Genomic DNA, 25,363 nt, shown 5'->3' with positions numbered 1-25,363 from the left:
TTTTTGCAATAGTTCTTGTTCTGTATGTCCAAAATTCTTACTAAATAGACAAATTTCAAATTTTGATAATACAACGTAACAATGCATGAACGTACTTAATTCTTGATTGTCTTTCAAATATCTGATTGATGACAACAATACTGTAATATCTAACCAATAGGAAGCTATTAAAAGGCTTCTACCTTCACTTTTATTATATCTCTAACATAAAAAGAATTCCAATTGATATTTTAAAATCATCCATTCAAGAAAATAATTTTGTTGAATTAGGCACAATTGAAATTTTATATATATTTGTTTTCTGAGGTTTTCGCAGGTGTTTGTATGTAGGTCTTTGGTTATTCGGGTTTTCTCCCTCGTAAAATAGAAAATGTCTTGGCGACGTTTCAACGAAGTCCCATTCGTCATCTTCCAAAAAGAAACCCCCACTAAAATCCAAGACAGAGAACAAGAAAACGGCAAAGCCCTCCTCCCATACATAAAAGGCACCACAGACAGAATCAGCAAGATCCTCCACAAACACAACATCAAGACAGCATTCTGCATAAACAGAAAAATATCCACCATCCTAAGAAACCCCAAAGACAAAATTGAGTTAGAAAATCAAGGAGTATATGAAATCCCATGCACCGCTTGCCCCACCACATACATTGGACAAACCAATAGAAGAATAAGTGCATGCATTGAAGAACACAAGAACTCAGTTAAAAAAGAGGAACCAACTTCTTCCTTGGTCCAACACCTTAAAGCCACAGGACATGAAATTGACTTTAAAAAGACCAGAACTACCGCCAAAACTGAACACTTTAATAACAGAATAATCAAAGAAGCTATTGAGATAGAAAAACACCCACACAGCATGAATAAATGAGATGATACCTCCCGCCTACCAGCCATTTGGAAACCCGCCCTTATTGACAAATGAGTCCCTAACACAAAGAATGACACCAGACCCACACTCACGAAAACCACACAGGATGTAACCACCACACATCCACGCAAAAAGCAAACCCAACCCATACTGATGATGAGGCATGACCACAAGCCAGACCACAGCTGTATCATTAGCCACTTTAAACCCCTCCAATCCATACATGAAGCAAACCGACACCCACCATGAAGATGAGGCACGACCACAAACGCGAAGCCAAACAACAGCAATGCAGCTCACCATCTTAAATCCCCCTGCAACTCAGACTAACCCGAGCACAACAAAGCCCCCACCCAAACAAAACACTCCCCCAGCAATCAGAACACAGCCAAGCCCCGAACCAATCAGAACACACCTCCACCCAATCAGAACACAGCCAAGCTCCCACCCAATCAGTTCATAACCCCACTGGCAGCTACAATCACACATTGCTCCTAGAAGCACGAAGCCGAAAACACCAGCCTGAAGATGACGAATGGGACTTCGTCGAAACGTCGCCAAGACACTTCCAATTTTACGTGGGAGAAAACCTGAATAACCAAAGACCTACATACATACATACATACATACATATATATTCGTAGATTACCTCCCCCCAAAGAAAATAAGACCAGGTGCTTTTTTTGGAGGCAAAAAAAAGACTCGTTCTTATTTTCAGGGAAACACAGTGTAAGGTCCTGGTCCCTTACTTAAACTTGAGATACCATATCAATCTAATCAGATAACCCAAGCAGAGACTTCTTGATCAAGCAGCACTTTATTTGATCAAATTAAGCAGCTGGGTGGCCAACAATCTGGAACGCTGGCAGAGTTACATCCAGAAGTGCTATGCCTTAGAAAGTTGGTAGCATTGCTTTATAAACTTTGTTAGCCAATGAAAATCAGACAACACAGCCATTGCATCATAAGGAAGACATCAATCATTCCTGTACACTCCCTTATTCCATTCTTCAGTACATTCCATCCATGTACATGTCTCCCACACTTGTATGAGATTTCCCTGGTGCAAAAGCCGATTACAGAAAGCAAGAAAGCAACAGTTAGACTAAACCATTTCCCTTTGTTCCAGAACTCTTATGTATATTTATTTGTTTGGTTGTTTGTTTGTATCCTACCTTTAGTATTTTTACAAATAACTGAACGTGGCAAACGTATCCAACATACTTTCCTCCTTTATGTTGAGTTGGGCTGAGCGAGAGTGACTGGCCCAAGATCACTCAGTTGGCTTTTATGGCTAAAATGGGACTAGAACTCACAGTTACCATTTTCTAATCTGATGCCTTAATTACTAGAGCAACTTATTAAAATTTGAAAATATTAATTTTCCTATTTAGGATATTCTATATTTCATTTCTTTTATGTTGTTTAATTTTTTGTAATTCTCTTTCATTTTTTAGTAACATTAAATTGTAAATTTAGTTTTGATAACATCCTTCTCAATAAATAAACCTTCCAGAGATTTGGACTGCTAAAGCTCAGAATTGAATAAAAAATATAACAAATATTTTAGCTGAATATGTTGGCACTTAGATGTTTTGGATAAATTGCATTCATTTTGTAATCTTTCAAAAGGTTTAATGGTATAATGACTGGCTGAAGATCACCATAATATTTATATGAAACCTGTATATTTGAGAATAAGATAGTATAAATTGACTATTAATTTATTTTTTAAAAAAGTGTAAGCAACATAGGCTCACTCTCAAAATATTTATTATTCTAGACACCATGTTCATTTGCACTATATTTACACTTCCCACATATCTGGGAATATTTTTAAGAGTGATTTCAAAGACCTAAAATTTGATTTGTATGTGACAGTTTATATTTAAATTCTGATCTGTTAAGATCCTTAACTGGATCATCACATTTTGATTACAGAGCAGATAATCGCATTTGTAGCCACCCTAGCAGAGGCATTAAAATAATAAAAAAAATATGTGTAACAAATTGTAAAGGATATCCAATTTTCTTTACTTGTACTAGAAATTCAATTTCCAACATATCAAAAGCTTTTTCTGCATCTAGCGATGTCAAAATGTCTGTTTCATTTGTTCCAGAATATGTTTATAATAGATTTATTATTTCTGTAACTTACCCCTCCCCTTTATGGATTACTGCCTTGTCGTGGTGAAGGGGCTTGCGTAACTCAATGAAGCTATAAGCTATGCCGTGCAGGGCCACCCAAGACGGACAGGTCATAGCAGAGAGTTCTGACAAAATGTGATCCACTGGAGAAGGAAATGGCAAACCACTCCAGTATCTTTGCCATGAAAACCCCATGGACAGTACTAAAAGGCAAAAAGATATGACACTGGAAGATGAGCCCCTCAGATCGGAAGGTGTCAAATATGCTACTGGGGAAGAGCAGAGGGCTAGTACTAGTAGCACCAGAAAGAATGAAGCGACTGGGCCAAAGCCGAAAGGACGCTCAGCTGTGGATATATCTGGTGGTGAAAGGAAAGTCCGATGCTGTAAAGATTTTTTCTCCATAGGAACCTGGAATGTAAGATCCATGAATAAAGGCAAGCTAGACGTAGTCAAAAAAGAGATGACAAGACTGAACATCGACATCTTAGGAATCAGCGAAATAAAATGGACAGGAATGGGTGAATTTAACTCAGATGACCATCAGGTATACTACTGTGGGCAAGAATCCCTCAGAAGAAATGGAGTAGCCTTCATAGTCAATAACAGAATAGGAAAAGCAATACTGGGATACAATCCCCAAAATGACAGAATGATCTCAATTCGAATCCAAGGCAAAACATTCAATATCACAGTAGTCCAAATCTATGCCCCAACCACTGGTGCTGAAGAGGATGAAATTGACCGGTTCTATGAAGCCCTACAGCACCTTATAGAATTAACACCCAAAAATGATGTCTTTATCATCATGGGGGATTGGAATGCTAAGGTAGGAAGCCAAAAGATAACCGGAATAACAGGCAAATTTGGCCTTGGAGTACAAAATGAAGCAGGGCACAGGCTGATAGAATTTTGTCAAGAGAATACGATGGTCATAACAAACACTCTTTTCCAACAACCCAAGAGATGGCTCTACACATGGACATCACCAGACGGTCAACATAGAAATCAGATTGACTATGTGCTCTGCAGCCAAAGCTGGAGAAGCTCTATACAGTCAGTAAAAACAAGACCAGGAGCTGACTGTGGCTCAGATCATGAGCTTCTCGTTGCAAAATTTAGGCTTAAATTTAAAAAAGTAGGGAAAAGCACTAGGCCACTCAGGTATGAACGAAGTGCCTGAAGAACTATGGATGGAAGTTCGCAACGTTGTACAAGAGGTAGCAACTAAAACCATCCCAAAGAAAAAGAAATGCAAGAAAGCAAAATGGCTGCCTGAGGAAACTTTGCAAATAGCTGAGGAAAGAAGGGAAGCGAAAGGCAAAGGAGAAAGAGAAAGATACACCCAATTGAATGCAGAATTCCAGAGAGTAGCTAGAAGAGATAAGAATGCCTTCTTAAATGAACAGTGCAAAGAAATAGAAGAAAACAACAGAATAGGGAGGACCAGAGATCTCTTCAAGAAAGTTGGAGATATGAAGGGAACGTTTCATGCAAAGATGGGCATGATAAAGGACCAAAATGGCAGGGACCTAACAGAGGCAGAAGAGATTAAGAAGAGATGGCAAAACTACCCAGAAGAACTATACAAGAATGAGCTTAACGTCCCAGATAAGCACAATGAGATGGTCACTGACCTTGAACCAGACTTCCTAGAATGTGAAGTGAAATGGGCCTTAGAAAATCTGAGCAACAACAAAGCTAGTGGAGGTGACAGTATTCCAGCTGAGCTATTCAAAATCTTAAAAGACGATGCAGTAAAAGTGCTACACTCAATTTGCCAGCAAATTTGGAAAACTCAACAGTGGCCACAGGATTGGAAAAGGTCAGTTTACATTCCAATTCCAAAGAAAGGCAATGCCAAAGAATGTTCAAACTATCGCACAATTGCACTCATTTCACATGCTAGTAAAGTTATGCTTAAAATCCTACAAGCTAGACTCCAGCAGTATGTGGATCGAGAACTACCAGAAGTACAGGCAGGATTTCGAAGAGGCAGAGGAACTAGAGATCAAATTGCCAACATACGCTGGATCATGGAGAAAGCTAGGGAGTTCCAGAAAAACATCTACTTCTGCTTCATTGACTATGCTAAAGCCTTTGATTGTGTGGATCACAGCAAATTGTGGCAAGTTCTTAAAGAGATGGGAATACCAGACCATCTCATTTGTCTCTTGAGAAACTTATATGCGGGTCAAGAAGCAACAGTGAGAACCGGACACGGAACCACTGATTGGTTCAAAATTGGAAAAGGAGTCCGGCAAGGCTGTATACTGTCGCCCTGCCTATTTAACTTATTTGCAGAGCATATCATGAGAAAGGCAGGGCTAGATGAATCAAAAGTTGGAATTAAGATTGCCGGGAGAAATATCAACAACCTAAGATATGCAGATGATACCACTCTAATGGCAGAAAGTGAAGAGGAACTAAAGAGCCTCTTGATGCGGGTGAAGAAGGAGAGTGCAAAAGTTGGCTTGAAACTCAACATTAAGAAAACCAAATCATGGCATCCGGCCCTCTCAATTCCTGGCAAATAGATGGGGAAGAAATGGAGGTAGTGACAGATTTTATTTTTCTGGGCTCAAAGATCGCCTCAGATGGGGACTGCAGCCAAGAAATTAAAAGACACTTGCTCCTGGGAGGAAAGCTATGGCAAATCTAGACAGCATACTAAAAAGCAGAGACATCACCCTGCCAACAAAAGTGCGTATAGTCCAGGCCATGGTTTTCCCAGTTGCAATGTATGGCTGTGAAAGTTGGACCATAAGAAAGGCTGAGCGCAAAAGAATTGAGGGCTTTGAACTATGGTGTTGGAGAAGACTCCTGCGAGTCCCTTGGACTGCAAGGCGTTCAAACCGGTCAGTCCTAGAAGAGATCAACCCCGACTGCTCTTTAGAAGGCCAGATCCTGAAGTTGAAACTCAAATACTTTGGCCACCTGATGAGAAGGAAGGACTCACTGGAGAAGGGCCTAATGCTGGCAAAGATTGAGGGCAATAGAAGAAGAGGACGACAGAGAATGAGATGGCTGGATGGAGTCACTGAAGCAGTAGGTGTGAACTTAAATGGACTCCAGAAGATGGTAGAGGACAGGAAGATCTGGAGGAACGTTGTCCATGGGGTCGCGATGGGTCGGACACGACTTTGCAATTAACAACAACAACTTACCCCTCCTGCAAAAAAATCAGTATTTTATTTCATGGAGATGGGAGTAGAATCAGTTCATAATTAAAATTAAAATATTCAGAAATTCAAGAACTAGAGTTTATATTGATCGGCAACAATAAGACAAGACTAAACCTCCTTAATGTTACACAATGTAAAAATGTAAATCAAAAGTAGGGGAATCATATATGGCCAGTAAAGTCCATAAAGTGTCTATATTTTGCCCTCCTTTCTTGCTGAATGCTACAATTGGTAAAAAATGAAAGCAATACTATGATGAATGTTCAAATTTTGTTATCTCCAACATACCTTTGCAAGTATATATGAAGTAAAGATGCATTTGTTAATGTGCACTTACCGTAATATTTTTTGATAACAGAAGTGTGTCTGTACGTGTAATATGTACTGTATAATCAGTCTCAAATTAGAGATAAAAATAAAATCTGTTGGCAGTCCATTTTGCTGATATTGATACAGCCTTGAAATTTTTCCTTCTGTCTTTATTCTTATATGAGGCAAGAAAAAATTAATTGGGTTTGGATTCATTGCTTTTAAAGAAGTTTATTTTTGTATGTTCTTACACAGTACTGCTGTCTTGAATCATTAACAAAGTACTATTTACCAATGCATCTGCTCGAAGTGCATGCCTTATATATTTTAATGGGTGAAAGACAGACAGACAGACATATTCTTGGTGAAATAAATAAATATAATTAGGTTTGCATCTGAAATGTCTTTTTTTATTATTACTTTTTGTGGCAGGTATCACCCCAAGAGGACAGCTTGGCCTTGTAGAAATCATCCAGGAATATATTCATCAAGATGAGATACATGAGGCAATTAACATCTTAAATGGCATGAACTGGAATACAATGGGTCATCACTGTTATGTAAGCCTTTGTGCCATAATAAACTACCTTCTTCGACAAAAGCTGACACACATTAGAGAAGGTTTGTTGGGCTATGTCTAATAAATATCCCTACTTTTTAGTTAATGGTAGAACTTTAATGATAATCAATTTGAGGAGATTATACTTAAACATTGTAAAATTATGCATATACTATTCTTTATGTTAAAAGCAAATGGTGTTACTTAAATCAATTTTTCAGTGTAAATATATTGGTATAGTGTAGAGTTAAAGGTGCTGGCCTAGAAACTGGGATACTTTGAATTCTGGGCCTCCCTTAGGTATAAAAGCAAGCTGAATGCTTTTGGGCCAGTCATTCTCTCAGCCCTAACCCATCTCATAGACTTGTTGTGGGAAAATAGGCAAGAGAATTATATTAAGAAATTCACACCTTGAATTTTATGTTAAAAAGTGGGATAAAAATCTATTAAAATTCTGTTATTGGTTCATCACACAGGCAGCCAGATGTTTAGACCAGATTTGGCATTTTTATCTACCGTAAATGCCGGCGTACAAGGCGACCCGGCGTATAAGACGACCCCCGCCTTTATAGCAGGGCCGCATTCCTAGAACGTCGTCTTATACACCGGAAACTACCAGTATTTCCGGCGTATAAGACGACTCGGCGTATAAGACGACCCCCGTCTTTGGCGCCAATTTCAGCACTCGCGGAAGTCGTCTTATACGCCAGCATTTACGGTATCTGTCAAGTCCTTCCAAAAGATCTGAAATAGGCAGATGTTTTTTGATGGTGTTAAAGGTTACAAGTAAAGATTCCTTTTGCAATTGATTGGTGGTGATTTTGTCAATGCTGATGGTGTTCAAGTGGTGTCCAGATGTTTTGGGATTGCATCCAAGGTGCCTATCACTATTGGAACTATCCTTGCTTTCTTTTGCCACTACCATTCTACTTCTATTTGCAACTCTTTGTATTTTGTGATTTTCTCCAGTTCATTCTCTTCTATTCTGCTGTCTCCAGATATTGCAATGTCCACTAGCCAAACATTTTCTTATCAACAACGTTAATCTGGGGTGTTTTGTAGTAGATGTTTATGTTGGAATTCTAAAGTCCTAAAGTACTAACGTCTTCATTTTTTATCCTTTGTCTTTTTTGTGGTCCCATTAGTTCTTTTCCCAGGATTTAGATAAAAATAATAATAAGTAGGAGAGTGTCATGGCTTGTCTCTGCATGTAAGTACAACTGAGCATCAAGCGCTTGCCTGGAGAAGAGGAAAATGCTAGAGGATATGGTGAACAGCAAGTTTTAGAAAAATTGCTTGCTGTTGAAACGTGTGTCCAGGCCATGAGGCTGAGACCCACGATCCTTATGCTATAGAAGAAGAAGCACTTACCATAACATTCTACATCATTGACATAAAATTCTACATAGGGTTAACATTTATTCTTAGAAAATTTCTAGAAACACTGAAAAGTGGAAAGATATAGGACCTTTTGGTTTAGTATGTATGTTTTATAAATATATTCTTTCTATGGTTCTATGCTTCTCCCAGAATGCAATATGTCAGACAAGTAACTTATGTCATTTGAGATTTATTCTGAAGAAACCTAACCAATCTGTCATGGTAATTTGTTTACCAGATGTCAAGCACAGGAAACCAAGAATGACACAAGTAAAAGCTCAAAGCAGTTTCTTTATTGCATGTTTGCCCATAGACAAAATTTTGCCCAACTGAAGCATACTCTGCATAACTATCTGATAAATGCTGACTAGAAATGAAGGAGAATCCCTCCTAGGCAGCTTCCTGCATAGCAAGGATTCAAAGCTGATATGTCTCTTTACTTTCTCCTCTCGTAATCAGTGCCAGATTCCACATTCCACCACACCAGATTTATTTTAATTTAATTTACCGTACTTTCTGGCGTATAAGACGACTTTTGAAAGCATTGAAATTGGCACCGAAGTTGGGGGTCGTCTTATACGCCAAGTCGTCTTATACACCGGAAATTACGATAGTTTCCAGCGTATAAGACGACTTTCTAGGCATGCGACTCGGCGCCAAAGACGGAGGTCGTCTTATACGCCGGGTCGCCTTATACGGCAGAATATACGGTAATCTAAATTTAAATTTATTTTAACCATTATGGTTATCTTCAAGTTCTTCAGAGAAACTAGATTTTTTTTAATAACACTATAACTGCAATATCATGTAGCTTGGATTATTTCAAAAGTATAAAACTTGTAAGGAAAAATAGGAACAGCATGACAGTGGTGTTTATTGAATTATACTTCCACAGATCGTGTATGGGCCTTCCTTTGAAGCATCTTTGACTATCTATAATAATAATAATAATAGTAGTAGTAGTAGTAGTAAAGTTGGAAGGGACCTTGGAGGTCATCTAGTCCAACCCCCTGCTCGGGCAGGAAACCCTACACCATTTCGGACAAATGGCTCTCCAGTCTCTTCTTAAAAACTTCCAGTGTTGGAGCATTTACTGCTTCTGGAGGCAGGCTGTTCCACTGATTAATTGTTCTCACTGTCAGGAAGTTTCTCCTTAGTTCTAGGTTGCTTCTCTCCTTGATTAGTTTCCACCCGTTGCTTCTTGTCCTGCCTTCAGGTGCTTTGGAAAATAGCTTAATTCCCTCTTCTTTATGGCAGCCCCTGAGATATTGGAATACTGCTATCATGTCCCCCCTTGTCCTTCTCTTCGTTAAACTAGACATACCCAATTCTAGCAACCGTTCCTTATATGTTTAGCCTCCAGTCCCCTAATCATCTTTGTTGCTCTTCTCTGTACTCTTTCTAGAGTCTCAACATCTTTTTTACATCGTGGTGACCAAAACTGGATGCAGTATTCCAAGTGTGGCCTTACCAAGGCATTGAAGAGTGGTATTAATACTTCACGTGATCTTGATTCTATCCCTCTGTTAATGCAGCCTAGTACTGTGTTGGCCTTTTTGGCAGCTGCAGCACACTGCTGGCTCATATTTAAGTGATTGTCTACTAGGACTCCGAGGTCCCTCTCACAGTTACTGCTATTGAGCATGGTGCCACCTATGCTGTACTTGTTCATTTGGTTTTTCTTGCCTAAATGTAGAACCTTGCTTTTGTCACCATTGAATTTCATTTTGTTAGTTAGTGCCCAGTGTTCAAGTCTGTCCAGATCCTTCTGTATCTGAAGCCTGTCTTCTGGAGTGTTGGCTATTCCTGCCAGCTTGGTGTCGTCTGCAAATTTGGTGAGTTCCCCATCTATCCCTTCATCCAAATCGTTGATGAAGATGTTGAAGAGTACTGGGCCCAGAACAGAGCCCTGGGGCACCCCACTACACACTTCCCTCCATATAGATGCAGTTCCATTGAGGACCACTCGCTGAGTACGGCCGGTCAGCCAGCTACGGATTCATCTGGTGGTGGTTCTGTCTACCCCACATTTTTCTATCTTGTCAAGTAGTAGGTTGTGATCTACTTTATCAAATGCCTTACTGAAGTCCAAGTAAATTATGTCCACAGCATTCCTCTGATCCACTAATTTTGTCACTTGGTCAAAGAATGCAATAAGATTTGTCTGGCATGATCTATTTTTGACAAACCCATGTTGGCTTTTAGTAATGACTTTGTTTGCCTCTAGGTGTTCGTTGATTCGTTGTTTGATTATCTTTTCCAGGATCTTCCCAGGTATTGAGGTCAGGCTGATAGGTCTGTAATTTCCTGGATCCATTTTTTTTCCTTTTTTGAGGATGGGAACTACATCAGCTCTTTTCCAGTCCTCTGGTAGTTCCCCTGTGTTCCAGGATCTTTGAAAAATATAGTTCAGTGGTTCCGATATCACATCTGCCAGTTCCTTGAGAACTCTGGGGTGTAATCCATCTGGTCCTGGCAATTTGAACTCATCTAGGCTGGACAGGTGCTCACTAACCATTTTCTTGCCTATCTTAACTTGTGTTTCTATTTTGTTTTTTATGGCACTATTTTTGATAGGTTGGTCTGTTTTTTCCCTTTGTGTAAAGACAGATGCAAAAAATGAGTTAAATAGTTCTGCTTTCTCCCTGTTGCTTGTCACCTTCTTGCCACTACCACCCACTAATGGACCAATCATTTCCTTCACTTTTTTCTTGTTTTTTACATATTGAAAGAAGCCTTTTTTGTTATTTTTGACTTTGGTCGCAAGCCTTAGTTCATTTTGAGCCTTGGCTTTCTTCACTTCATCTTTGCAGGCTCGGGCTATTTGCTGATATTCTGACTTAGTTATGTTCCCCTCTTTCCACTTTCTATACTTGTCCTTTTTATCTTTCAATTTGTCAGAGAGTTCTTTATGCAGCCATGCTGGTTTCTTTTGAGAGCTGTTGTTTAAATTTTCATTTGTCCAGCTGCCTTAATAGGCATGCCTATATCTGAAATAAAATTGTATCTGCAATTTTAAAAAAGGAATTTAATGGGTCATTCATTTAAAGTAATTTGCATGGCATAACACTAACATTGGTTAAAGCTGTGCATCAATGGTTCCATTTATGTACTTCTAAATAAGGGGAGAAATAGCCCAAAGATGAACATATTCAAGAATGTAATCCTAGGCAAAATTAATTGGAAAAAAATATTTTTTCATTTTAAGCTTGTGCGGCATTTCACCTTTATTCAGGCTAAATAATAATAATAATAGAATTGCTGCTGAACACTGTCTGTATATATAGCCAAGATATTGCAATGGAGTTTGGCTTGGACAAATGTGCCACACTTACTGTCAAATAAGGGAAAAATAGTGAAAACTGAAGGAATCAAGATGCCCCACAAAAATAACATTAAGAGTCTGGATAAGGAAGATTACTACAAATACCTGGGTATCCTTCAAGCTGGCAACATCAAGCACATTGAAGTCAACAAAAAGATTAGAGGTGAATACATCAAGAGAGTGAAGAAGATCTTAAAGTCCAAACTCAATGGAGGAAATACCATAAAGGCTATCAACACCTGGGCAATTCCAGTCATTAGATACACAGCTGGAATAGTGGACTGGACTCAAGCAGAACTAAAAGCAATGGATAGGAAGACCAGAAAAATAATGACAATGAATCATGCCCTTCATCCACGCAGTGACATTGACAGACTTTATCTACCAAGGCAAATTGGTAGGCATGGAATGTTGCAAGTACATCAGATGGTTGAAGAAGAAAAAATGGCTTTGGAAGAATATCTGAAGGACAGTGATGAAGATGCACTGAAATTAGTATATCAGGAAGGCTTACTGACTACTGGAGAAACCAAACTGGCCTACAAGAAAGACCAAATGAAGAACAGAATAGAGGCATGGGAAGACAAAGCACTACATGGCCAGTACATTAAAAAAATAGCTGGGAAAGCAGATAATAACAAGACCTGGCAATGGCTAAGAGCAGGAAAATTGAAGAGACCGAGGGACTAATCCTGGCTGCACAAGACCAAGCCTTAAGGACAATGCATATAAAGTCAAAATTGAGAAGACAGCAACAGACAGTAAGTGCCGCCTATGCAAAGAAGCTGAAGAAACAGTGGATCACCTGGTAAGCTGCTGCAAGAAGATCGCACAAACTGACTACAAGCAGCGGCATAACAAAATAGCAACAATGGTGCATTGGAAGATCTGCAAGAAATATCATTTGCCTGTAAGCAAGAACTGATGGGATCATAAAATAGAGAAAGTCATAGAAAAGTATAAAGTTAAACTGCTCTGAGACTTCAGAATTCAAACAGACAAGCACTTGCAACATAACACCCCGGACTTAAAAATTGTCGATAAGAAAGACAAAAAAGTCTGGATAGTGGACATGGCAGTGCCCGGAGACAGCAGAATAGATGAGAAGGAATTGGAGAAAATAACAAAATACAAAGACCTACAAATAGTAATACAAAGACTGTGGCAAAAGCAAGCAAGGGTAGTACCAATAGTAATAGGTGCCTTGGGTACAATCCCAAAACAACTGGAGCATCACTTGAACACCATTGGCATTGACAAATTCATCATTAGTCAATTGCAAAAGGTGGCCTTACTAGGAACCGCCTTCATCCTGCAACGATATCTGTAATAACATCAAACATCCACATCTGCCTATCCCAGGTCCTTGGTAAAGACTCGATAGGTAGACAAAATGCCAAATCCAGTCTGAACATCTGGCTGACTGTGTGATGATGATGATGATGATGATGATTAATATAATAATATTATTATAATAATAATAAAATTGGAAGGGACCCTGGAGATCATCTAGTCCAACCCCCTGCTCAGGCAGGAAACCCTATACCATTTCAAACAAATGGTTGTCCAGTTTCTTCTTTAAAACGTTCGGTGTTGGAGCATTCACCACTTCTGGAGGAAGGTTGTTCCACTGGTTAATTGTTCTAACTGTAAGGAAGTTTCTTCTTAGTTCTAGGTTCCTTCTCTTTGATCAGTTTCCATCCGTTGCTTCTTGTCCTGCCTTCAGGTGCTTTGGAGAATGGCTTGTTTCTGAAAAATTGGAACACTGCTATCATGTCCCCCCTCATCCTTCTTTTCATTAAACTAGACATAACCAATCATTCTTTATATATTTTAGCTTCCGGCCCCTAATCATCTTTGTTGCTCTTCTCTGCACTCTTTCTTGGGTCTCAACATCTTTTTTAGTTCGTGGTGACCAAAACTGGATGCAGTATTCCAAGTGTGGCCTTACCAAGGCATTGTAAAATGATATTAATACTTCACGTGATCTTGATTCTATCCCTCTATTACTGCAGCCTAGCACTGTGTTGGCTTTTTTGGCAGCTGCAGCACACTGCTTGCTCCTATTTAGGTGATTGTCCACTAGGACTCCAAGATCCCTCTCACAGTTACTATTATTGAGCAAGGTACCACCTATACTATACCTGTGCATTTGGTTTTTCTTGCCTAAATGTAGAACCTTACTTTTTTCACCATTGAATTTCATTTTGTTAGATAGTGCCCAGTGTTCAAGTCATCCTCCTGTATCTTAAGTTTATCTTCTGGAGTGTTGGCTGTTCCTGCCAGCTTGGTGTCGTCTGTAAATTTGATGAGTTCTCCATTTATCCCCTTCTCCAAATCGTTGATGAAGATGTTGAAGAGCATTGGGCCTAGAACAGAGCCCTGGGGCACCCCACTACAGACTTCCCTCCATGTAAATGCAGTTCCATTGAGGACCACATACTGAGTATGGCAGTCAGCCAGCTAGGAATCCATCTGGTGGTGATGCTGTCTAACCCACATTTTTATATCTTATCAAGTAGTAGGTTGTGATCTACTTTATCAAATGCCTTACTGAAGTCCAAGTAAATTATATCCACAGCATTCCTCTGATCCACTAATTTTGTCACTTGGTCAAAGAATATAATAAGATTTGTCTGGCATGATATGTTTTTGACAAATCAATGTTGGCTTTTAGTAATGTTTTTGTTTGCCTCTAGGTGTTTGCTGATTTGTTGTTTGATTATCTTTTCCAGAATCTTCCCAAGTATTGAGGTCAGGCTGATAGGTCTGTAATTTCCTGGATCCATTTTTTTTCCTTTTTTGAAGATGGGAACTACATCAGCTCTTTTCCAGTCCTCTGGTAGTTCCCCAGTGCTCCAGGATCTTTGAAAAATATAGTTCAGTAGTTCTGAGATCACATCTGCCAGTTCCTTGAGACACTTGGGGTGTAATCCATCTGGTCCAGGTGATTTGAACTCATCTAGGCTGGACAGGTGCTCACTTATCATTTTCTTGCCTATCTTTACTTGTGTTTCTGTTCTGTTTTTTATGGCACTATTTTTTATAGGTTGGGCTCTTTTTTCCCTTTGTGTAAAGACAGATGCAAAAAACAAGTTAAATAGTTCTGCTTTCTCCCTGTTGCTTGTCACCTTCTTGCCACTTTCCCCCACTAATGGACCAATCATTTCCTTCACTTTTTTCTTGTTTTTTACATGTTGAAAGAAGCTTTTTTTTTGTTATTTTTGACTTTGGTCGCAAACCAAAGATAGATATCCAGAAAATACAAGCTGTATGAAATACCTGTCTGCAGCAGCCTTTGCCATACTTATTCCCATTTAGTGGTAACTGTAGTTCTGATGCCTCAAAAAAGTTTAAGAAGTTAGAAAGATTCATTCCATTCCATAAACATTATATTGACACCTTAAAGCAAAATATCTCATCATCTGGCAACCTGCCATGGGAAACCTGGTGAAAACTCAAGTCTTATTTAGCTATTCATGAAGGAGTTGAGGGAAGAAGTAATCCAGAGAAGGCCAAGAAATTGATGTCAAATAATATTGCTGAGTAATCATGAATCCAAGATGCAATCGGAGATGCAAGTATGAATAATTTATAGTTGTTCATCAATCATAACAAATCTAATAATAACTTTATCCTTATTTAATCTGTATATTTTGGCAGAAAGGAAAAGAACATACTGGCAAGTTTCTCTTTTTCCTGTCCTACAGCAGGTGGCACGCAGCTACCATTGTAAAACCTTTAATAGTGCAGAAAGGAAGCAACATCCATATTACACATTATAGTAAAGCTGAAAGTTTGCACTTAGGTACTGTATTATCATGACTCAGCTTGCAGTTATCAGCTTGCTTCCTTTAGAGATGCTGAAATACCTACAGAGGTCAAGTTGTTTCCCCGAGGGGCTAACCTTGAAAAAAGATTTTTACCTGTGAGACAATGGAAAACTTCTAATTAGCTAAGTCAGAACAGGAAAGACAGAAAAGGAGACTCCTTTTTTACTAGGAAAAACTTCGTTTGAAGTGTAGCATAGTCATTAATCATTCTTGCCACATTTAAATAATAATTAGAGATTCATTTATTCTGAAATACTGACATATTTTTGTTGCTGCTCCAAATCATCATTGTTCATACATAGATTTGTTTCTGTACTGTCACTTTTTAAAAAATGCATTCTTCTGAGGTGTAGGTTCATTTGAAAAGCTTTGGCTGTCTGAAGACATGAGCCCATATTTCTTGAAGGGAGGGTATTCCATTTGTTTAACTGCTGCTGTGTTTGAACTCCACAGCTCAACTGGAGGCAACTCTTGGGACATTTTATGCACCAACCCGGCCTTTGTCTGAGACAACTGTTTTAGCATACAGGGACCAGATCAGCAGATATGCACGAAGGTTCTTCCACCATCTGCTCAGGTGAACAACTATCTTGACTTTTATTAATTTCAAAGAGTTTATACTGTTTTCATAAGAAATTATTAAAGCATTTAACATATTTTCTAGAAGACTCACATACAAAAACATTTTGACTAGTTTTAACTAGTCCTTTTTCAAACATGTTCAGGTGCTGTATATACGGTATTTGCTCTTTTTTCAGCACATTTAAGATTTTGTATCTCACTTATTTATTTTACTTGGTTTATTTGTCATTTTAATCGCCAAGCAACTCTAAGTTGTACAATCTTACTGTATATAAACAAGATTAAAATAGCCAAAAACTGTAAAAAAAATTAAATATTCCTATGCAAGAAAATCATAAAACCCATATAATAGTATATTACAAAGTACAAAATGCTTGTCAAATCATCTTTCATGGTCATTATTTAAATAACGATATATGCTGTACATGGGGCTGCCTTTGCAGGTTACCCAGATTTACTTCTGAATATTTTTTGTGAATTTTCAAAATATTCACAAAATTAAGCATGTATTGCTTTGTATCACTTGATTCTTTTTTTTTATGTAATTCAGAGTAGTTTATATCTGGTCAATCTCTGGGCTTTTACATTTATTGAAACATGAAAGATTACTGCAACATCTTCTTCCTAAAGGAAAAATAGATGTATAGTATATGAAAGGCATAAAAGTGTTGATAGCTTAACTGCAATTAACTTGGTTGACAGTTCCCTAATAAGAGGAAAGAAAAAGAAGAAAGACAAAAGACCTCGTTCAACAGTAAGATGCTCTTCTAAAAAGTGATTTGTTTTAGCCATTAGCAAAGCACATCTCTCTTCCCTGCTGAGATAGCTGATATCCTTAAATATTCCAGATGAGAACACTTTAAAAAAAAGAGAAAGAAAATAGATGTAACATTCTTAGGAATTTCCACCTCATTATAAGAACATAATTCTTTTGCTAGTGTTTTTGACTATGTCAGCTGATGTCATCACTGTGAAAATATGGTTGGTTTAAGCAGTTAAGAATGGTTCCTGAATATTAATGTAACATGAATCTAGTGGTATTACGGTGCAGATGGTAAGTTTTGAAGCACCTAAATTATGCTTTCCACCCAAAGCTAATTAAGAGTTTCTTCAGGTGTTAGTATCAAAAATAACTTTCAGAAAAAAGATTTAACAAAAATCCTGAAATCTGTTAATAGACATCCTTTTTGGAATACATTGTAACTTCTAATCACTTTGTAAAAGTAATCAAAATCAGTATGATTTCAGACAAAATGAAAAGGCTGATTTGTTCTATAAAACTAGAGGGAGAAACTCTGACATAATCAGATATTAAATTTCTATTGTTTTTTTTAATAAAGATTTCATCCAGTAAAACATTCAAATTTTTCATTCTATAATATTTTTAGATCTAGCCAATTTCAGTGAGAGTTTTAATTTTGTTTAAATACTTTGATGCCATATGGCTATGTGAGCCAAGTATTCTATGCAATTCACATTGTAAAGAAAACTAGGTAACATATAAGGGGAAAAGAAAGAAACAAGTTGTGTACATTTCAAAACTGGTTGTACTTGCAGAGAATAAGTTGTACAGCACTGGATTCTGAAGAGTTTGTGTTTTTGAAGAAGATAGGGGAATCACATATCATTTGCTGTTTCCCATCTTCAAAGGAACCCATCAAATGCTTCCCTATATCATTGCTCCAGCAGTTATTTGTTTGTTTATTTGTTTGTTTATTCTTCCTTCCTTCCATGTCTGTCTCTCTGTCACATTTCTGGGCCGCCTATCTCCCTCATCCCACTATTCTGATGTAGTGAAAGCCCTAATGCCTTTAAATCAGAATGTCAAATGCTTGAATCCTAGAATCTGCTCATAAATGTTCTAATCTAAAATTGTTGGGCCATCATATCTACACAATAGAGATTTGCAGTTGTAGTAGGAATTTATTTTTGCCTATATTTGCCTCTGCTATAGAGCTTTCTTAGTGTGTAGACATGCTGATAAATTTACTCAATGTAGCTTTCAAGAATATTTTTAAGTTTACATAATCATCAAAGGGCTAAAGCTAGAACAGATGAAAGGCCAAAGACAATTAAAGTATAATAGCTAATTTTTCACGGACAAGGTTGAGCAAAATAAATGTGAAACAACAGGTATCACAAGTTCTTATCAACATTTTTAATTAACATCAATTTTCAAAGCAGAGTATTTTGGAAAGTTATGATGGATTGTGCCTGTATAAAAAGATAAAAAGTAAACAGAAGTTTCTGAATAGTAAGACGTTGGGAAACTAAGAGGCAGTGAAAGTTGAGAATTATTTGTAGCTCTTATAGAATAAAAGACAAGCAATGTCCCTACACATAAACAAAGATTAGAGGAAAATGAGAATGATATTGGTATGTGGAAACAGCAAAATGTCAATACTGGAAGGAGTCAACCTAATTAATGGACCTCATAGCAATTTGTGCACAAAGGAAGATAAAAATTTAAAAACATGTAATCAAACAAAGTTTATTTTAAAAAATGCAATTTTACAAAGAAAATAATAAGCCTAACAATTTCAACATTAGCTTCCATGTTGGAGATAATTACAGTATGACAAATGTAAATACCAATGCAGACATGATTCACTCCAATCCAAGTGTTTTACACTTTTACAGAATTTTATCAATAATCTCCAAGACTGATAAATCATATAATAATAAATGTTGGAAATGCTATGAAACAGAAAAGAACATTTTACAGGTAGTCCTTTGCTTGCAGCCACAATTGAGACTGGAATCTCAATCACTGAGTGAAGCAGTCAAAATCTCGCAGCACACTGGGGGATTGGACCTTAAATCCAACATCCCCTCTCTCCTTGCAACCTTCCCTGTCTGCTTCCCCATTGGCCTTCTGGAGAAGACGGCAGAGAAGATTGTAGATGGTGTCCACATGATCTCAGGGCACTTAGTAACTGATAGTAAATGTGAACAGGTTGACAACGCAATTAAGATATGTATAAGCTAAACACTATTGATAATTGTAACAAAGAGGTTTTTATTTAGTTGATAATAATAACTGTATTAGCTTAATATGAGATAGTAGATATTAAGGGGAAAAGAGAGGAAATATCTGATGTTGTAACATGAGGTTTATACTAAAGATTTATGTATGCTATTGAACTATTGATTAACCCAGTCATCACGTTGCTTTTTAAATAATTGTAACATGAAAAAAATAATGAAATATTATTAAAAAGAAAAAAAACCTGAAACACAATTATGTGACTGGGGAAGGCCAGTACAATGTTTTATGATGGTCATTACATTATGTTAAGGACCCATTCTGAGCTCTTTGTGACTGCAAATGGTCGTTAAATGACTAATCATAAGTCAAGGACTACCTGTACCATACATGTAAAGAAAACTCAAAAGTACTAAAAAAAAAAAATACACAATGCAAAAAAATTTTGGAAAGCAAATTTGAAATGAAATCACAATATCTGTTATTAGGTATAAACCCCTCAAACATTAAACATAAATTTTGCCTCATGCTGAAAACACATTTCTCATAATGTCTGATTGGGAACTTAAACTTGGAGAATATGCAGCAATGGCAAAATTTGCTGTACATATTCACACCTGAAGTTGAAACAAATGGAAGCAAGAATAGTTCCAATTCATACTATCTATTACTTAGAATGACAAATATAAACACAACTTGGCTTCTAAGGGAACCTAAATGTTTATAAACGCTGCAAATTAGGAGAGTCAAAAAAGGGAAAGTTATAAACTAAATAGCTTTTTTGTTCTCTTTCCTCTTTTTCTTTTATTATTTTTGTTGTTGCATATTTTGTTATGTCTATTTTTTCTGTTTTTAACATGCTCGAACAATAATAAGTAACAATACAGTGGAGATTTTAGTAAGTATTCAGCTTAAGAGATACCTTTATTGTACAAAAAACATTTTGATGCAATTTGCAATTATTAATGCTATAAGTAGGTTTAGATGAAAAAATTAAACAATGTCATGCTTATTAGCATCAACACTTTAAACTGACACTAATACAAACTTTTTTTTCCTATCTTTAAAGATTTAAGTTATTGGCTGTCAGTTTAAGTTTTGAATGTGAGCAGATTAGTGCTTGGTATAAGATGGATGCCTATATAATTTTTTAAAATAAATAAAATTAAGCATTAAAGTCTTAATATCTAATTATATAAATGAATAATATCTAAATTATATAAATATGTAATAAATATTATTTTAATCTTATAGTGTAATAAAACAAATTTTAAAAAAGAACAAATGAAGCCTGTTACATAGGAAGTGGTAGTTTTAATATTACAATTAAAGAAATGATACAAAGGAGGATAAAAAAAATATTTTTTTTGCTTTATCACCTCAGAACCTTGGACACTAATTCAAGGAGCTAGCTGCATAATTTTGCAGCCTTTCCAACAATAGTCCCTAAATAACCCTAGTCCCACTTTGGGCAAGAAAGCTGGTTGGGTACCAGACAGTTTCAGTCCAACTTACCTCATAGGGTTGTTGTGGAGAAATTAGGAGGAGGAAGGAGTATTAGGTGTATCTTGAGTTCTTTATAAAAATAATAAAGATGCAATTTTTTTAAAAAAGGAAAGCATGTGTGAGAATAAATGGAAGGTTTAGCAATGGCTCAGAAGTCAACAGGAAGTATAAAACAAGGGTGTTTAATATTTGTTTGGCTGTTTAATTATGGATAAATTTATTAAAAATGTAATGATGTTGCATGAATACTGGTTACAATTTGATGTGGTTTTGCATGTACATTTGTGTGTAGATGATGCTATGTTACTGGCTGACAAGCTGAATGGTTTTTGGTTAATGTTAGATTGTAAGATACATTGAAAATTATGGGTTTGACAACGTCAAATGGGACTTCATACTAGAACAATTAAAATATATGGATTTTGGGGGAAAATTTATAAAGATGTTCCAAACAATTTATTCCAGACAAGAAGCCAGAGTGGTGATAAATGGGGAAATGACAAAGAACTTTTTAATTCAAAAAGGCACTAGGCAAGGTTGTCCGCTATCTCCACTGCTTTTTATCTTATCATTAGCGGTTTTACTTAGAACAATTCGAGAAGACAAACAAATTAAAGGTTTAACAGTAAGAAAAGAAAGTTTTAAGGTACAGGCATTTGTGGACAACCTTGTATTTATTATTGAAGAGCCTGTACAATCTGGTCTTAGGCTGATAGAAGTGCTGGAGGACTATGGAGAAGTAGCAGGCCTGAAAATAAATAAGGATAAAACAAAAATGATAGTTAAAAATATGACTGAAGGGGGAAAAAAAGAATTGGAGGGAAGGATAAATATGCAGACTACGAAAAAAATAAGATATTTGGGAATTCAATTGACAAGCGAGATGCATCCCTCTGAAAGAAGACAATTATGATAAATTAATGATGCAAATTAGGTCTGATTTGGGAAATTGGGGGAAACTACAGTTATCTTTAATGGGTAGGATAGCCACCATTAAAATGAATGTTCTTCCGAAAATGTTGTTTCTATTTCAATGCATACCAATTCAGCTTAAAAAGGATTTTTTTACAAATTTGGATAGACTCATTTCAAAATTCATATGGCAAGGGAAACAACCGAGAATCAGATTAAAACTATTACAAGACGTTAGAGAAAGAGGAGGATTTGGCCTACCAGACTGGACAAAGTATTATCAGGCAGCGGCGTTGGTCTGGCTAAGCGAGTGGATGCATCTCAAAAATACAAGATTATTAGCACTAGAAGGTCATGACCTACAGACAGGGTGGCATGCTATTTTGTGGGAAGAAAGACATTTAGCCCAGCAATACTTCCGGAAGCATTATATTAGGAGAGCACTATTGGATATCTGGAAAAAATAAAAATAAATAATTATATGAAAATCCCCAACTGAGTGTCTACATTAGAAATGTACACACATCCAAATTTGATAAAATGTGGGGGTGCTGTCACCTATAAAGATATTTTGAATGAGAAAGGAGAATTAAAAGTGATAAATATCTTAAAGGAAAAAGGAACTGATTTGAAATGGTAGGCGTATCTTCAAATCCAATCCAGATTTAATACAGACAAAAAGGAACGGGGCATAAAGCAAGACTCTTCAGAATTAGATAAAATCTTATTTAGTAGGGAAGACAAGACTATAAGTAAACTATATCGATATTTATTAGAGCAAGATATGATTGAGGAACAGATGAAAGAAACGATGATAATTTGGTGTAAATATTTTGGGCACAATATTGATTTGGATAATTTATGGGAAAAATACCTAAAAATTACTCTAGCAACCTCCTATAAGGAAAATCTCTATAAGATGTTTTATAGGTGGCACCTCCCTCCCACAAGATTAGCACGAATGAACAAGGGGAAATCCTCGATATGCTGGAAGTGTGGAGAGACCGTTGGGAATTACTACCACATGTGGTGGCAATGCCCAAAGGCACAAAAATTTTGGAATTTATTAAAGAAATGGCTGGAAGAAATTTTGCTAATAGATATAGAGGCCAACCCCTTTATGGATTACTGCCTTGTCATGGCAAAGGGGCTTGCGTAACTCAATGAAGCTATAAGCTATGCCGTGCAGGGCCACCCAAGACAGACAGGTCATAGCAGAGAGTTCTGACAAAATGTGATCCACTGGAGAAGGAAATGGCAACCCACTCCAGTACCTTTGCCATGAAAACCCCATGGACAGTACTAAAAGGCAAAAAGATATGACACTGGAAGATGAGCCCCTCAGGTCGGAAGGTGTCAAATATGCTACTGGGGAAGAGCAGAGGGCTAGTACTAGTAGCGCCAGAAAGAATGAAGCGACTGGGCCAAAGCCGAAAGGACGCTCAGCTGTGGATATATCTGGTGGTGAAAGGAAAGTCCGATGCTGTAAAGATTTTTTCTCCATAGGAACCTGGAATGTAAGATCCATGAATCAAGGCAAGCTAGACGTAGTCAAAAAAGAGATGACAAGACTGAACATCGACATCTTAGGAATCAGCGAACTAAAATGGACAGGAATGGGTGAATTTAACTCAGATGACCATCAGGTATACTACTGTGGGCAAGAATCCCTCAGAAGAAATGGAGTAGCCTTCATAGTCAATAAAAGAATAGGAAAAGCAATACTGGGATACAATCCCCAAAATGACAGAATGATCTCAATTCGAATCCAAGGCAAACCATTCAATATCACAATAGTCCAAATCTATGCCCCAACCACTGGTGCTGAAGAGGATGAAATTGACCGGTTCTATGAAGCCCTACAGCACCTTATAGAATTAACACCAAAAAATGATGTCCTTATCATCATGGGGGATTGGAATGCTAAGGTAGGAAGCCAAAAGATAACCGGAATAACAGGCAAGTTTGGCCTTGGAGTACAAAATGAAGCAGGGCACAGGCTGATAGAATTTTGTCAAGAAAATACAATGGTCATAACAAACACTCTTTTCCAACAACCCAAGAGACGGCTCTACACATGGACATCACCAGACAGTCAACATAGAAATCAGATTGACTATGTGCTCTGCAGCCAAAGATGGAGAAGCTCTATACAGTCAGTAAAAACAAGACCAGGAGCTGACTGTGGCTCAGATCATGAGCTTCTCGTTGCAAAATTTAGGCTTAAATTGAAAAAAGTAGGGAAAAGCACTAGGCCACTCAGGTATGAACTAAATCATATTCCTGATGAATATACAGTAGAGGTAACAAATAGATTTAAGGAATTAGATCTGATAGACAGAGTGCCTGAAGAACTATGGATGGAAGTTCGCAACATTGTACAAGAGGTAGCAACTAAAACCATCCCAAAGAAAAAGAAATGCAAGCAAGCAAAATGGCTGTCTGAGGAAGCTTTGCAAATAGCTGAGGAAAGAAGGGAAGCGAAAGGCAAAGGAGAAAGAGAAAGATACACCCAATTGAATGCAGAATTCCAGAGAATAGCTAGAAGAGATAAGAATGCCTTCTTAAATGAACAGTGCAAAGAAATAGAAGAAAACAACAGAATAGGGAGGACCAGAGATCTCTTCAAGAAAATTGGAGATATGAAGGGAACGTTTTATGCAAAGATGGGCATGATAAAGGATCAAAATGGCAGGGACCTAACAGAGGCAGAAGAGATTAAGAAGAGATGGCAAAACTACACAGAAGAACTATACAAGAATGAGCTTAACGTTCCCAGATAACCACAATGAGATGGTCACTGACCTTGAACCAGACATCCTAGAATGTGAAGTGAAATGGGCCTTAGAAAATCTGAGCAACAACAAAGCTAGTGGAGGTGACAGTATTCCAGCTGAGCTATTCAAAATCTTAAAAGACGATGCAGTAAAAGTGCTACACTCAATTTGCCAGCAAATTTGGAAAACTCAACAGTGGCCACAGGATTGGAAAAGGTCAGTTTACATTCCAATTCCAAAGAAAGGCAATGCCAAAGAATGTTTGACACGGAACCACTGATTGGTTCAAAATTGGAAAAGGAGTCCGACAAGGCTGTATACTGTCACCCTGCCTATTTAACTTATATGCAGAGCACATCATGAGAAAGGCAGGGCTAGATGAATCAAAAGTTGGAATTAAGATTGCGGGAGAAATATCAACAACCTAAGATATGCAGATGATACCATGCTAATGGCAGAAAGTGAAGAGGAACTAAAGAGCCTCTTGATGCGGGTGAAGAAGGAGAGTGCAAAAGTTGGCTTGAAACTCAACATTAAGAAAACCAAAATCATGGCATCCGGCCCTCTCAATTCCTGGCAAATAGATGGGGAAGAAATGGAGGTAGTGACAGATTTTATTTTTCTGGGCTCCAAGATCACCTCAGATGGGGACTGCAGCCAAGAAATTAAAAGACGCTTGCTCCTGGGGAGGAAAGCTATGGCAAATCTAGACAGCATAGTAAAAAGCAGAGACATCACCCTGCCAACAAAAGTGCGTATAGTCCAGGCCATGGTTTTCCCAGTTGCAATGTATGGCTGTGAAAGTTGGACCATAAGAAAGGCTGAGCGCAAAGAATTGAGGCCTTTGAACTATGGTGCTGGAGAAGACTCCTGCGAGTCCCTTGGACTGCAAGGCGTTCAAACCGGTCAGTCCTAGAAGAGATCAACCCCGACTGCTCTTTAGAAGGCCAGATCCTGAAGTTGAAACTCAAATACTTTGGCCACCTAATG

The 25,363-nt window shown here is 37.5% G+C and overlaps 1 protein-coding gene across 9 annotated transcripts in view; it reads left to right on the top strand.

Moving 5' to 3' along the window:
* The window catches only part of LOC120307839 (WD repeat containing planar cell polarity effector), a 168,275-nt gene that overhangs the window by 90,864 nt on the left and 52,048 nt on the right, over nt 1-25,363 (top strand). For all 9 annotated transcript variants that reach the window (XR_005556666.1, XM_039343003.1, XM_039343007.1 and 6 more), the window contains 2 exons: nt 6,946-7,134; nt 16,064-16,187. Coding sequence is in view for 8 of the 9 variants with exons in the window: in XM_039343003.1 (XP_039198937.1) it covers nt 6,946-7,134; nt 16,064-16,187 (313 nt within the window). In the remaining variant the exon portion in view is untranslated. The remainder of the gene's footprint in view (nt 1-6,945; nt 7,135-16,063; nt 16,188-25,363) is intronic.

The sequence above is a fragment of the Crotalus tigris genome, unplaced genomic scaffold (assembly GCF_016545835.1).
Source record: "Crotalus tigris isolate CLP2741 ecotype Arizona unplaced genomic scaffold, ASM1654583v1 scf7180000017831.1706817, whole genome shotgun sequence".
NCBI lineage: Eukaryota > Metazoa > Chordata > Lepidosauria > Squamata > Viperidae > Crotalus > Crotalus tigris.
This window is presented reverse-complemented; position numbering and strand designations above follow the sequence as displayed.